The following is a 16505-nucleotide window of genomic DNA, read 5'->3' as shown; positions in this document are numbered from 1 at the left end:
TAAGTTGTTCCAAGGTTGTCCAGTTCTTGGCCAAAGTAAGACTCTGCTTCTGTTTAGGGATAGAAGACAAGGAAGGATCCTGTGCTGTATGAACCTTTCCGCTTATTTCGTTTTGTTGTACTGTCATTGTGTGGTTTTGTGGAAGGAACATCAGATGTTTACTTAACTCTTAAAGGCCCATTTGGTGCTGAGAAAGGGCCTGTTAGTGTCTTGTCTACATGGTCCACAAAAAAGGTTCACAGCGTGTGGTCCAAAAGCAGCATGCTTTCATCTAAACTTCATTCTAGGGAGCTACTTTTTTGCAAGAGGGCTAATTGGAAAACCCTCCCTTGAATGGAGGTATATTTTTTTAGCAAAATAAAGTAAGCTGACAAGCTGCTTATCACTAGAAATAGAACTCGTACTTGGATGAGGATTAATAATCACCCATCAACCTCAAGGTATACCTAGTAGGTGACCACCATCCATTCTATTGAACACAACACTATGCCTTTGATACCTCAGCAGTTAAGTCTGAGAAATGTTCTGCCTGGGTGTCTTAGAACCCTCAGAATTGCCCACTATTACCCGTATTTCTGTCCTGGGGGTGAAGGATTTGAGAGTGGTCTTTGACACTCCTATTGGTGATATAACAGTATGCAGATGGTAATGCTCAACCGATTTTCCTTGTTCCAAGTATCTTGTCCAGAAATGGCTAGAGCATTGTTCCTAAAAACTTTATGTACTTAAGGTTCACCAGATTGGGTCTGGGCTCATTTAATAGATGTGGAGTGGGACTGGGTGATTCTGAACGAGGTGGTCTGCTAATCAAACTTTGAGAAGCACTGGGCAGGAGAACTGCTGAAAAGCAAGGGTGGTCAACCCTAAGAATCTGCTGCATCGTTTTGCCCACCAGCAGTGGTCTCAGGGCCACAGATGCTTAATAGGTCTAGGTAGTAGTTTATACTGAAGGGCTGGGTCTGCAAGTGAGGGAAGTGCTGAACTTGGCAAGCTGGAGTTCATTTTTTTAAAGTTATATATTTATTGAATGTGCCTGTGTTCAGACAGCCAAGACCCTCCAGTGGACAGCACTGACTATTCCCTGATCTCATGGCATTTGCAGTTTAGCAGCAACCCATAGCCTCAATTAACAGATAAACATCTTGACTTGTGTTGATCAGAAGGCACAGGACAGAGTTCTTTCAGCACTCACAGCAGGTCATTCCTGGTGACTCTTAATGTGACTCAAAGCCAAAACTTCCAATGAAGAGAAAGGGCCTAGAACCATGAAGACAACAGTCGTAAAAGTGCAGGTATTCTGTAGGCCTCGCCTAGGCTCACCAGGAACTTTAGAAAGCTCACTTAGTAAAATCTCCTTTTGAGGTTCAAAGTGATTTCAGGGAAAGCTAGATTCCCTAGTCTTGGGGCCCCTCTAACTTTTCAAGATGGGAAGCCAAGGCTTGGACCAGTCATCACTGGATGCCATAGTCCCCTTCTCTCATTGCTCAGCCCTTCATTATAGGGGCTCCAGCTCCAGGGCTCTAGCATTTTCTTAGTTGGTCTTCTCTCTGGGTCTTCTTTATCCCTTTGAGTGTGAACTTTCACCCTGTAGTACATCAAGAAGTCAAATTTGACAGATTAAAGTTAGAACTGATAGTGTTTAAGTGCTGCCTACTCCCTGGGGAAGAGAATTCTCAGATTCCTTTAGAGCCTTCCAGGGAAGAAAGTTAGGGTATGGAATGGCTATAAGGCAGTGGATTGCTACCACTTCAGAGGATCTCCAGTTTTCAGCTCTGACTCAGCAGTTTCCTTTTCCTGAAGCTCAGCCTTTTCCACAAAATGTTACCATTGTCAGGAACCTTTAAATCACCTACCACTTTGCTGCAGGGAGCTGTCATTTCATCTTTTGACGGCTCATCTAAAATAGTCTAATACCTAAAACAGGAGGAGTCAAAATTGCTTCCTGTCTTGGGGCAGAATTCAGAAAATTGCCTATAGTGTCCCCTTTTTTCCCCAAAAAACTGTTAATATTTAGTTTATACCAAGCAGACCCAGGAACAGTTTACATTATTTCTTGCCTTTTATTTTTTATTAGTGATGTATTGTTTTCCTTTATATTGGAAGCATGTAACAATTTTATTGGCAACTCTGGTTCAGACGTGAGTGAAGGAGTTCTGAAGAACTGCAGGAAACCTTGAAAGCAGCCTAAAGTGCCTCCTTCAACGGCAAGAGCTTAGGGGTGTTGAGAGGGGAAAGCTGCGCCACCTGTTGGGCTTTTAAGTTATGGCTTCCAAGGAAACTCTTCATGTCTGTCAAGACAGTTTCAATTTTGTGCTACAATTCCCTAAATCCCTACAATTAGGGGTGATAATTTGCCAACCGTCATGAGATGAGATGTCTTCTGGGTTTTGAAATGAGTAGATTTCTGGTTACACTTTAGTTTTCTATAATGAATGTGAAAAAAACCCTTGATGAATTATCAATACCTATGTAATAGTTATAGTAAAGCAGTGGAATTATTATTTAATCTCATTTTGTTTTTTGAGTACAGCCAAATGCTATTATTGTTATGGCATGGATTTGTTCCAGATGGTGTTGTAAAGTTGGATTTTCAAGGGGAAAAAAAAAAAAGGAAATTGGCCTGAGTACTGTTAAAAAAAATCCTATTTGAAAAGTATATTCAACTCCCAAATACTTTTCCTTTATTGCTTTATTAACTAATTAAATTACACAAAACCCCTAGACCCCATTCAGATTTTCTTTTCCAGTTAGTGGTTTTCATTGTATAACATTTCAGGATTCCTTTCGAACAGCTCTTAAATGAATGGTTGCACACTGCAAAGACCCCCAGTCATCCTTTATGCCCTGGATGAGCCCCTTTGCCCTGAAAGAGGTAACCTCCTAATCTCTGTGTTCCAGAGTAGCACATCTCAAACTTCAGGGTGTACCCAGGCCACCTGGGGGTCTTGTTAAAATGCAATTTCTGATTCAGTAGGTCTGGGGTGGGGCCCAAGATACTGCATTTCTAACAAGCTTCCAGGTGATGCTCATGCTGCTAGTCTGTGAACCACACTTTTTGAGTAGCAGGGCTCTAGAGGTAGATCTTATTAATTAGGCTATTTCATATGGGAAATCTGGGCTTGTCTGCTGTGGATATATATCTTTATTCATATTCCACCCACCTAACTTTGAAGAAGAAAGATGCCTATTTTTTTTCCCCACAATTCCTTTCTTCCACTCCCTGCCCTATCCCTTCCTCCCCTTCTTGAACAGAGGCTGCTTAGCTTAGCATTGGCAGGAGTCCCTCTGAGGATTTGATTTTTAAAAACCATTGAAGAGGTGTAAAGGAACTTGCTTGCTGAAAGGAAAAGGAAGAGTGGCTGGGCCTCCCTCAGGTCATCCCTGTCCTGAGCAGGCACCTGGGAACATTTTACTGGCATAGTCTTCAGAGAATGACCCAGGTAAATATCTACTAAAGAAAAGGAGAATTTATACAAGTAGATATAAATCAGTATGTTGTTTTTGTTGTTGTTGTTACAGTGTGTCACCAGACCTTTATATACCTTAGGAAGGTAAACCCATTATTAAAGAAGAGATCTCCAGAGCTCAGTATTTATACTTAGAATCTGAATACTACACCTAACTTTTTGGAACCACTTTCTCCTCTAGGTAAAGTCATGAAGCTGAGCCCCAAAGCAGAAGAAGTAGCTACGTTCTTTGCAAAAATGCTCGACCATGAATATACTACTAAGGAAATATTTAGGAAAAATTTCTTTAAAGACTGGAGAAAGGTATTCTAGCCCATATATTAATATCCTAGCACCTTGCAAAAATGTTGGTCAAGTACTAAGTAATTTTACCAAAAAATCCCGGATGTAAAAATTTGGGTTTTATGAATTTTGTTGTATTAAAAGTTGTTTATCTTTTGCTTGTTCATTTACTGTATTTCATAGGGCTTTTGTCCAACAAGAATGCTTATATTTCTTTCCTCCCAGCTCTCATAGCTGTTGTTATTGTGTGCTATCGAGTTGCTTTCGACTCATAGCAACCCAATAGGACAGAGTAGAACTGTGCCCCATAGGGTTTCCTAGGCTGTAATCTTTACTGGAGCAGATCGCCAGGTCTTTTCTCCTGTGGAGCAGCTAGTGGGTTCAGACTGCCAACCTTTCAGTTAGTGGCCAAGCACTTAACCATTGCACCACCAGGACTCCTTCATATGGCTGTAGGAAGGGCTGTATCAGATTATACCAAACAGAAAACTTCAATTCTAATTGAGCAAAGGAAAGTTTCTCTGTCTCTGCAAATCTGCCCTCTATCTTCTGTTGCAAAAATAGAAATTAATCTGACATCCCATTTCCTCTTGATCCTCGATCATTTGCTTTAGGTAGTTTCTGCCCTTGAAACCATATGTATTACAGCTGCATAGGTGATTTCAGAACAATCTCATTCTCAATTTTGATAATGTGAATGGAGGCTGAGCTGAAGTTTACTTTCTGAACTAGCTCTGAAAATAAGATTTAATAAGTAAATAGTGCAAGGATAATGTAAGAAAGAATGAGTATGGGAATGTTTTCTTTTGTTACTTAAATGATATATATGCACAGTTCTCAAACTAGGGTACTCCTATCTCTGGAGCTTTGCGGCAGTGTACCAGAGAGCCCAAGAAACTATATAAGAACCAATCTTTTTCAGTGATAAGTAATTTAAAACATTATATTAGATAAGTATTTTATAATAATACAAAGCAACATTTTTTTTTTCTTTAAAACTCACACACCTCTCCAGACACCTTTGTGTGAAGAAATGGTGTTTCACTCTAATTGCAAAGAAATATAGGGACTTGTTAGTATATTTACCTTCTTTCTAACTATCTTACCTCTCCCTCTTCTTTAAACATTTTTAATTTCTGTAAAATTTTATTGTAGTGAAAATATACATAATAAATATGCCATCTCAACAATTTCTACATGTGCAATTAAGTAACATTGATTATATTCTTCCAGTTGTACAACCATTCTTGCTGTCCTTTTCCAAGTCATTTCACTATCATTAACATAACTCAGTGCCCCCTAAGCAAAACTCCCCCTTTCCCACTCCCTCCCACCCCTGGTAACTGCTAATAATCTTTGGTTTCTGTATATTTACTTATTTTATACTAGTGAAATTACATTTGTCCTTTTGCAACTGACTTATTTCTCTCAGCATGATGATTTCAAGGTTCATCCGTGTTGTGGCATGCATCAGAACTTCATTTCTCTTTTTGGCTGAGTAGCTTTCCATTGTATGTGTAGTTATCCCCACCTTTTGGCTATTATGAAAAATGCTGTAATGAACATTGGTGTACAGGTTTCTGTTTGTGTTCCTGCCTTCACGTCTTCTGGGTATATACCTAGGATTGGGATTGCTGGGTTATATGGTAATTCTGTGTTCAACTTTTTTGAGGGACCAAACAGTTTTCCACAGAGGTTGTACCATTTTCCCCTTTTCTTTTGACTAGGAAATGAGTAATGAAGAGAAGAATATTATCACCAGCCTAAGCAAATGTGATTTCACTCAGATGAGCCAGTATTTCAAAGCCCAGACGGAAGCACGAAAACAGATGAGCAAAGAAGAGAAGCTGGTATCTAAAAATTTTTTAAACCTCTGAATGATTGTGGAGTAGTGATTGGTTCATCTAATTCTCTTCTTGGTTTTTGTGACACAGCACATTTACTTTAGTAATCTTGCATCACTCTATACTAAAGATTTAGGATTCTCAGCTAGACTGAAAACGGTGAATATACCGCTTTGTTTAATGGCTAAATATAAGAATCCTGGTGCTCCACTGATCTAAAAACCAGTTAGTATTCCAATAATATACAGTATTTAAGATGACCAACCCTGCCCTGCAATGGCTGTTGAGTATTAAGGATTAAGATAGATCAAATAATATTGGCCATGCACCTCCTTGTTCTTGGATCTATTTTATTCTGGATTTAGCCATGCTAATCCATCTCCATCTTCCAGCCACGTTTATTTTCTTCATCAGGGGCTATAAAGCCTCAACTCTGGTTGAGCAAAGGAAATTTTGCCTGTCTCTGCAGGGTCTTGTAAATGGGCTGCCTGTTCTTGTAAATAAAGTTTTATTGGAACACAGCCACACCCATTTGTTTACTTATTATTAATGACTGCTTTCATGTGACAATGGCAGAGTTGAGTAATTGCCCTCAAGCCTAAAATACTTTCTATCTAGAACAAGTTTGCTAACCCTTGATCTAAAGGAATCCAGACTAGAATCTCATTTTCTTAAAACAGGTTCAGAATTTAAGGACTGAGGAATTCTTTGCACTTTAAAGCACTATAGTTTCAGTATTTTAAAGGACTTACATGTTAATATAATTTAGGTCCTTGTATTTGTATCTCATTGTTTGATGGTACCTATTTGGCTCTTAGTTTAAAATGAGTTACTATAGGAATAACAGAAACCCTGGTGGCATAGTGGTTAATGCTACGGCTGCTAACCAAAAGGTTGGCAGGCACTCCTTGGAAACTCTCTGGGGCAGTTCTGCTCTGTCCTGTAGGGTCACTATAAGTCAGAATTGACTTGACGGCAACGGGTTATAGGAATAATAATTATCTCAGACTTTACAGTCTCAGTTTAGACTGATCCCCAATATCCCAAATTACTGAAATTTGGTATCTTCACTTTGGAGAGTGTTTAGGAGAGTGTTAAAACTTGAAAACCACTTTAGAGCTTTGTTCTTGAAATAGTGTGACTCAAAGATAAAACTAGTTGCCGTCAAGTCAGTTCCAACTCGTGCTGACCCCATGCGTGTCATAGTAGAACTGTGATCCCCACAGGTTTCTTGATGGCTGATTTTTGGGGAGTAGATTGGCAGGCTTTTCTTTAAAGGCCCCTCGGGGTGAACTTGAACCTCCAGCCTTTCAATTAGCAGCCAAGCACATTGACTATTCGCACCATCCAGAGACTCCATTCCAAAGATAGGAGGTTTTATAAGCATCACTTTGTCAGAGCCCCATCAAAGACATTTGCTGCCAGCAAGTTCTGAGTCTTTCCACCTACAAGGTAGAAGGACTTAGTTAAATTGAATCACTAAGTGTAAGAGGGATGAGAAGTCAACAGAGGGTAAGGAGGCTCAAAATCCTTTCATTTTTCCTTTTTGGAGCAATAATTACAGTGTACAGTATATATACCTATATACCTGGAAAAGAATCTGTGACAGGCTCATCTGGACTTGAAAACCCATGTGAAATACTGTTCAGCTAAATACCTTTAAAGCCAACTGGAAAATACAGAGATGTTCTTTTATGAGATCCTATCAGACTTTTCTGCATTCCCCATTTTGATACTGTTCAACCAAAAGAGATATATCCTTTAAGATACAAGAATCAGTTTTTAATCTGTAGTTGAAGTCAATCTTTATTGGTAGATCCTTTGGGGAATTTTATTGTATGTAAGTTTGGGGGAAAAAAAAATCCACTAGAATTTTTCCTTTATTTGAATTCTTTTCTTAGTGATGTTTAGACTTTGCTCTACCTTGACCTGTTTCTTCCACCCAAGAGATAAAATATGTTAGCATAGGTCAGCAATTTGAATGCATTTTGAGTACTTTCTTGCTGTTTTTCAGAAAATCAAAGAGGAGAATGAAAAATTATTGAAGGAATATGGCTTTTGTGTTATGGATAACCACAGAGAGAGAATTGCCAACTTCAAGATAGAGCCTCCTGGGCTTTTCCGTGGCCGTGGCAACCACCCCAAGATGGGCATGCTGAAAAGACGGATCATGCCCGAGGATATAATCATCAACTGTAGCAAGTGAGCACACAGCTCATTCTTTGGGCTAGAAATGAGTTGGAGGGCTTCCTTGTAGTTGGTAATATTTCCCACGTTAACAGAGGACTGTTTAGGAAGGAGACACTTAGGAGTATAATGATATTTCCAGGTGTAGGTTTCCAAGCATTTTTTAGGTATTGACTGGTGAGGAGGAAACTTAGAAATGTCTTCTCAGCAGGTCCTGAAAGGTGAAATTGTTCCTCACTTCTCATTTTACTGCTCCTCCTGTCTTATTTCCACAGAGATGCCAAGGTTCCTTCTCCTCCTCCAGGACATAAGTGGAAAGAGGTCCGACATGATAACAAGGTTACTTGGCTGGTCTCCTGGACAGAGAATATCCAGGGTTCCATTAAATACATCATGCTGAACCCCAGTTCACGGATCAAGGTAAGGGGATAGCTGAGAGCTGCACCAGTTAGTGGGCCTGATAATCTCTATTTTTTTTGTTGAAATGCAGTGCTCTCACCATCTAGATTCACTCTGACAAACTAAAAACTCTTCGCACAAAAAGGGGCAAATATTTTATGAGTTCCTGAGGATGTATTCGTTTTTTACATCATACTGTCGTCTTAATATATTAATTGACAGATATTTTCTGAAAGCCAGGTAGTGCCACGCACAGTGTGTGCGTGGTTCCAGGAATTGTGTTGGTAAACAAGACAGATGCAGTCCCTGCCCTCATTGCTTACTGTGCAGTGGTCAGAATGTGATGAAGAGCGTGGTAGATGTATATTGGCTTCTAAAGCTCTCTCCCTCTTCCTCTCCTTGCCTGGCTCTGAGGAAGGGAATGTAATTGCTCTAAATCAGGAAAGAAGTTGTGAAATCTAGTGTATCTTACAAACTTCTGGCTTCCCAAGGTCTCATGTTGGTAGGTTCCACCTATTTCACCAAGACCAGATGGATAATGATGTGAAAAAACACATTGTAAACTATGTTATATACCCATGTGTTGCTGTTTATTGATATTAATATCGTTATTGAATGTCTTAGAAGGGCAGTCAGTTCTTATTAACCAGCTAACCATTCCCTAGCTTTGGAGAGTCCCATGAACTTCTTCCTTCAGACGTATTATGGAAGGGTGAATAGCAACCTAAAAAAGGCAAGAGTTTAGATCTATGTATACTTTGACTGTGACTGTGACTAAAGATTTTCTTAATCCTGACTTATTTATGTCTGTTAAGATGTGAAAAGATGGCGCAGTGGTTAAAACGCTTGGCTGCTAACCAGAAAGATCAGTGGTTTGAACCCACCAACCACACCACAGGAGAAAGATGTGGCAGGCTGCTTCCATAGAAATTACAGCCTTGGAAACTCTATGGGGCAGTTCTACTCTGTCCTGTAGGGTCGCTATGAGTCGAAATTGACTTGATGGCAGTGGGTTTGGCTTTTTTGGTTTTTAATAAGATGTGAAAACCACAGGTCAGAAAGCTATGTGACTTGCTGAGACTAAACTGCACATTTTCTAGCTTATAGCCATGTGTTCTTCCATACATCACTACTTCTAATGGAGAATGGCCATCTATATGTTTTCTTCAATTCAGTTGGAAAACAACTTTTCATAGTTTAGAGTAAGTATAGAATGAGACAAATGAGAACCCTTAGAGTGAGCAGAAGTCCAAGTTGTTTTAAGAAATATGTTGTGTTCCTCTTCTGAAGTAGCACAAAGCTGTAGGGATACAAAGGTGGATGAACAATGGTCTTAGCCCTCAAGTAGCTTGTAGGCTCTTGGGAAGATCAGTAAGAATTCAGTTGTATTAAAAGGAAGGTAAAAATTAAATGCTTTCGATAAATAAAGCAAAAAAAAAAAAAAAATCCCAGCAGCTAGAGATCAGAAACAACTTATGAAGGAAATTAGGTTACAGTTAGGTGTTAAAGGAAGTATTCCAGTCCGAGGGGATTGTATCATTACGGACAGAGGAAAGAGAACACAGTATATTTGAGGAGTCTTATGTGGTTGAGGTATAGGGGTGTGAAAGAAGTAGCAGAAAGAATTAACATGCGACAGTGGTTGCACAACGTTGTGAGTATACTGTCACTAATAGTAAATTTTATGTTACTTGTATTTTACTGCAATAAAAAAGAATTATCAAAATAATAGATGTGTTACTGTTAAACATTTTCATGGTAAGTTGATATTTGATTCTCTTAATGACCATACCAGACATGTTCTAATGTCACCATTTTATTGATAAGTAAATTTAGTCTCTGGGCGGCCAGAAAACTTACTTAAGAGTCAGTAGTTAATAAATAACATAGTTTGGACTCTAACTTATATCTTCATCCTCCTGATGCCTTCCTGTGATATCCTGCTGCCTAATTGAGGCCAGCCTTAAATGCCATGCTAAAGAGGCTAGACGATGTTCTACATTTGATGGAGAAGCATTGGAAGACTTTGAACCAAGGAGTGTCTTGAACATAACTATTCCAGCAAGATTTATGGGCATTGCACATAATTACAGATACTAACTGTTAGAAGTACTGTGAAGGAAAGTACAGGATACCATTTGAAAATAAACCAGGGGAACTGACCTGACCTCTGGGGTTCAGGGACAGCCTTTCTGAGGAAGTAACATCTAAGATGAGACTTACAGGATGAGTAGAATTTATCCATGGAAAGAATGGGGGAATGCGTGTTCTAGACCCATTCTCAAATCTGTTTGAAGTCCGTGAGATGAGAAGGAGCTTGGTGGTCACGAGGAACTAAAAGAATGCAAGCATGTTTGGAGTACAGTGAGCAAGAAAGAGGCATGACAGGAGGCTATAGATCCAGGCCAGATCTTCTGATCCTTCTTAAGAGATGTTATATTATCCTAAGTCCAGTAAGAAGCCACTGAACTGGGTTTTAAAGAGGGAAGTAATACCGGATTTGTATTTAAGAAGCTTGTGGCATAATTGATCATTCTGACTGCAGCTCTGTGGAGACTGGATTGGACACAAACAAGAAGTAGGGAGACCAAGAGGAGGCTGTTACAGGATTCCAGGCAAGAAATGGTGATGATGTAGACTAGATTGATGGCAATGGGGATGGAGAGAGGTGAACTAATTCCAAATATATGTATACTGTGTACTCTTACAGGTGGGAATTAGAGTTGATTGCAGAAAAGTCTCTGAAGAGAGTTGAGATCCTTATTAGATAGGCCAGGTGGAACACCTCGAGGGCAGAGAGCCAGCAGCCAGTTTTATTCCAGACAATATCCAAGTAGCTCCTGTACACAGTAGGCATTTGCACAGGTTTGTGGATGACGACCTGGAAGTTACCCAGAGTTAGCCTCTGCCTACAACTTTATACCCAGGACAGAGTGCCTGACTCTTGTCAACTGGTATGAGATCCCAAGAATAGTCATGAAGGTGGTCATGGTTGTTAGTTGCCACTGAGTCGGCCCCCCGACTCATGGTGACCCCATGCACAAAGGGATCCCACCATTGTGACCTATAGGATTTTCATAAGTAAATCACCAGGCCTTTCTTTCTAGTCTTTCTTATTCTGGAAGCTCTGCTGAAACCTGTTCAGCAGCATAGCAGTATGTAAGCTTCCACTGCACTGTTGGAGCTTCATTGGCCAGGAGTTGAACCCAGGTCTCCCTCCTGGAAGGAGAGAATTGGCCACTGAAGCACCACTACCCTCTTTGAAGATGATTAAAGGCTTGGAAATCAGTGCATTTGCTGGAAAGAGAAATGTGATTTCTTCAGCTTTCTGCCAATGCTCCCTGAGCGAAACAGTGAAATTTCCAGAGGTCAGGGTTTGACAGAGCCACCAGGCTAGGCATTCTCTTTTTAAAATATAAAAGTATTAGGGGTTTTATGTTTTTATGAAATATTTCAAATATAGAAAAATACAATGAACACTCATATACCCACCGTCTGGCTTCGTTAAATTTTAACATTGTTCAATTGTTTCATAAAAAATATTCTGACAGATACAACTGATAATCCCCAAGTACCATTCACTTCCTTCCCTAGTGATTATGATCATGAACTTACTGTTCTCATTTGTGTTTTTGTATTTTTACAGTATATTTATGTGTACATAAAATATATATAGTATTGTTTTATAACTTTTAACTTTAAAAGGTTGTGGTGTTGGGATCATTCTGCAGCTTGCTTATTTCACTCAGCTTTGTTTTGAGATTTTGTTATCTTGACATACTTCTAATGTATTTATTACATAGTATTCTTTTATATGTAAAACATATCCATTCTCTTGTCTAGGGCCATTTAGGGGTATTTACAGTCTCACTGTTATAAACAGTGTTAGAATACACACATTGTCCTTGTGCATATGGATGTGAATTTCTCTTAAAGATTATTAGATGTTTCTAAATTGTTCTTTCAAGTACATAAACAAATCTACATCATCGCCATTCCCCAACGGTGTGTGAAAGTTTCTGTTTTTCCATATCCTTCCCAACGTCTTTAAAGTTTTGCTTTTTGCATTTGGAACTTTGAGCCACTAAGAATATATTTTTGTATATGGTAGTGGGAGTGAGGTTGAGATCTAATACATTTTTTCCAAATGGATAACCAGTTGTCCCAGAAATACTTAAGTGTATTATCACCTCTGTCATATGTCAAGTTGCTTCATATATATCTGTTTCTGGGCTCTCTGTCCTGTGTGTCTATTTGTCTATTTCTGCATCAGTAGCATACTATCTTTATTATAGCTTTATAAAGTACTTGCTATTGGTAGGACAAGTTTCCTTCATCTCGTTCTTCAAAGTTGTCTTGGCTACTCTTGGCCCTCTACTGTTTGATATTAATTTTAAGATAAATTTGTCAAGTAATTTTCTCTCAGCGGTTTTACACATTTTTAAAAACGTTAAGAACCTTATAGTTTTGTTTGCTGTTGTGAATGGGATTTTTTTTTTCCTACTGCGTTTCTGTTGGTTATTACTGGAGTGGGTATGCTGTTGATTATTTAATGTTGATCTATATCTGGCCACATTGCTGAACTCATTAATTCTAAAAGTCTATCTTTTTCATGTTTCTACACAGACAGTGAAACTACCTACAAATAAGAGCAGTTTTAATTCTTCATTTCCAGTTCTTATACCTTATTTCTTTTGCTTGTTTAACTTCTACTTTTATTTTTAAACACAACTATCCATAAAACCTTAACCCTCACCCGAGTCATCAGCTGTCACAGTCAAATATTTGATTAATTTCTGTACTCATTGTTTCTTGTATCTTATACCTTTCTTCTGGGTTTATTTTTCTTCTTTTTGAAATACACTGTTCTGTTTCTGTTAATGAGGATCTATAGGCAGCAAACTCTCTCCTTTTTGCTTACCTGAAAATGTCTTTATTGTCATCCTAACTCATAATCTGTCTTTTCTCCAACAAAGAATGTGTCTTTATTACTGATGTTCTGCAGTTTCACTATGCTGTACGTAGGTATGGATTTATTTTTGTGGATATTTATTCTAGAAATTTCTCACCCATTATTTCTTCTACAGATTTAAAGCCACCCATTCCATTTTTGCTTGTATAGTCATCTTAGATGAATATCAGAGCATCTCAGTCTACAGATCATATTTTTAAACTATATTTTCATGTTCTTTATTTCTTTAGGTCTGTGTTCTGTGTTGTCATTGAGTTCTCTAGACTCACTTACAGTTTACTAATTTTTTTAAGTATATCCAGTCTAAAGTTTATCCCATCTATTTATTTCAATTATTATTTGTTTCAGGATTTCTAATTATTTTTTATATTCATATCTACCTGATTTTATTTCATTTTTGCCTGTTTTGATTTTTAAATTTTTCTTCTTAGTGGATAGTATCTTTTTTCTCTTTGCACATGCTAAATGTACTTATTGAAAAGTTTTTGTCAGATTGTTCTATAAAATGTTATCTGAAGTGAATTCATGTACTAGTTACTGTTTTGTTGGCAGTTTTTCTGAGCATCTTCCTTGTATCTTGGAATTTCTGTCTGCGAACCCTTTTGAGTGCAAGATAGTTTTTGTCTAGTTTTTTGCCCGTTCCTGTTCCCTTTTCTTTTCCTCTTTCCTCACCACCTCTCTGCTCATTCCTTCTTGTTTTAGAGGGAATCTCCAAACCCAGTGTACCCAGCCTCGACCCAGCCTAACACAGACCTTGGCTTCAGGGGCACTTTTTACATGGAACAGTTTCATTGCTGTATGTTTAGAGGGAAAAGATGATTAAAGCATGATTTCACTGACCTATTCTGACCAGAAGTCTATAAAGAATAAGTTTTTAGAGTAGAGTGTGAAGGGTGCTAATTGGTAGTTTTGCTTCATGGAGGACTTCAGGTCTGATTTATGAGAAACTACCATCATGGAGCTTTGTTTTACACCTTTCTGCTCAGCCTTCAGAAATTTATCCTATCCCAAGACTCTTTTCTTTGCTTGCTCTTGTACCTATATTTTACTTATTCACTTCCCCGTGTAATTTTTTTCTTTCTCACTATTCTGTTCCATCTCTGTTCCATCAAGAAATTCAACTCAAACCTATGAATTGTGGATATTTGACAATTTAAAAACATTTGGGCAGTCAGGGCTTAAAAAGAGCACAGCTGAAGTATGTGCCTTTGATGTACCCTGTCCTTGCCCCCTTCCCAGAAGCTTGGATTGGCCTACTTGCTATCATAGTCAGAATTATACTACTCCCAGCCGCAAAGGTCATTGAAAGGATCAGGACTTTTGAGAGCCGCAATAACATGTACTCCAGGTACTGAAAAGATTGTCCTAGACTCATTCACATCTTTCTGTACTCATCCTTGTTATACTTATCCTCCCAGGGTTTCTATTATTTAAACATTTTCTTGCAAGTGCTTCCATTTCCTTCCTCTCCAATCCTATATCTGGTGCCCAGAAGATTGGAAGTAGCAGTGGAATGACAGTCGTCTGGAACCTATGATTCCAACCAAAGAAGCTCTCTGATTCCAGATAACCCATGAATCTGGGAGCTTACAAAAGGATTGCTAAATCTGACCCACTGCCAAGTTTGGAAACTTTACCCAGTCTGATAACCTGGGAAAGTGGCCCTTAGAAAAAATAAGATTCTTCAAACCAGTTTCAACTTTTCAAACAAAATTTATCATCGTGATTTTCTTACAAATGAAGAGCTTCAGTATCAATGTTGACATCACATTGCATTTATAATCCTTTTAAAATATTCTCAATGCCAAATACAGATTTCTGCCTTTCTTTCTTTAGAACCTATAATATTATGGGGTTTCAAAGATATATGTACCTACAGCCTTTTAAATGTAACTGCTTGGGGATTAAAGAGCTTCACATGAAGAAAATATTTTTATAAAATTCATAGCATGGAAAGCCCTGATTTTGGTGAGTTTTATTAGAAAGGGAAAATAAGACACACGCTTATTTTAAAAAAATTATATTCTGAGCCAAACTTTCTCAGTATAAAATTCTAGAAGTTTAAAATCCATTTATTAAAGACTGTCATAGGCCTAAACATTAAAGCTTCTAAAAGATGACATGGTAGAATATCTTAATGACCTTGAAGACGACATAGATTTCTTAGGACAAAAGGCACTAACAATTGAGAAATGGGACTCAATAAAAATTTAAAACTTATATTCAACAAAAGACACTGTTAAGAAAATAAATATGCAAGGTATAGTCTGGAAAAAAATATTTACAACAAGTACATCTGATGAAGGACTTATATCCAGAATATACAAAGAACTCCTATAACTCAATAATAAAAAGACAAACATTCCTCATCATTTAAAAAAAAAAAAAGCAACAGACTTGAACAAATACTTTAGAAAAGAAGATACAGAATTGGCCAATACGTAAATAAGTACATAAATGAGTGTGCGGCATCATTAATAATCAACAGTAAAAAGCAGATTTAAACCACAATGAGATACTGATTCTAGTTCTAGGTATTTACTCAAGTAAAATGAAAACACGTCCACAAAAGGATTTGTACAAGAATAGTAGCAGCACTTTATTCTAAACTGATCAAACTGTACACTTAAATCTGTGTATCTGTATAACAAAACCTTGCAATTAAATTTTATTCAGAATGAAAAAGGAATCATTGGTTTTTAGAAGAAGAAAGAGAAGACAATTATTGGAAGAAAATACTCATACTATTATAGCTGACAAAGAACTTGTATCCAGGATATATAAAGAACTCTACAAATCATTTATAAAAAGACAACCATATTTAATAGTGAGCATGTATAAAATGCTGGTTGGATTTTTTTCTATAAACCTGGTATAGACATACAGGCCAGTTTGTTGTGTCTTTTTTTTTTTTTTAAAGCAACGTATGTTTGAAGTTTAGAATGCTATTCACTCCATCTTCTATGGGGTTCTAAACAATGACAGACTTACACAGGGCTCATCAGGCTAGTGAGAAGAGCCCCTTAAGAATACTGGCAAATGTCATCATCCCCAATACAAATCTCTGAGAAAAACTGAATTAGAGAACAGGGTTTAGTTCACCTTCTTTTCTTCCACCTGCTACCCTGAGTCTACATCCTGACCCCACATAACCCACCCTGCTGAATGAATAAACCCCTTATATAAGTGAAAAATTATCATGGGTCCACCAGATTTTTTTAAAAATTGCTCAAAGGCAAAAAAATGAAACAGGACCCATACCTCACGCCGTATACAAAAACTACTTCAAAATGGATCGAAGACCTGAATATAAAGCCTAAAACTATAAAGTTCATAGAAGAAAAAATAGGACCA

At 37.9% G+C, this 16505-nt stretch overlaps 1 protein-coding gene across 3 annotated transcripts in view; it reads left to right on the top strand.

Moving 5' to 3' along the window:
- TOP1 (DNA topoisomerase I) overlaps positions 1–16505 on the top strand; it is a 91035-nt gene that overhangs the window by 57504 nt on the left and 17026 nt on the right. For 2 of the 3 annotated variants that reach the window (XM_004370344.2, XM_023724665.1), the window contains 4 exons: positions 3649–3770; positions 5477–5599; positions 7608–7795; positions 8056–8200. In XM_004370344.2, coding sequence (XP_004370401.1) covers positions 3649–3770; positions 5477–5599; positions 7608–7795; positions 8056–8200 — 578 coding nt within the window. Of the gene's footprint in view, positions 1–11; positions 3441–3648; positions 3771–5476; positions 5600–7607; positions 7796–8055; positions 8201–16505 lie in introns of those variants that run through there. The other variant, XM_023724670.1, reaches the window with a different exon arrangement.

The sequence above is a fragment of the Trichechus manatus genome, unplaced genomic scaffold, assembly GCF_000243295.1.
Source record: "Trichechus manatus latirostris isolate Lorelei unplaced genomic scaffold, TriManLat1.0 scaffold00008, whole genome shotgun sequence".
In the NCBI taxonomy this organism is placed as follows: domain Eukaryota; kingdom Metazoa; phylum Chordata; class Mammalia; order Sirenia; family Trichechidae; genus Trichechus; species Trichechus manatus.
This window is presented reverse-complemented; position numbering and strand designations above follow the sequence as displayed.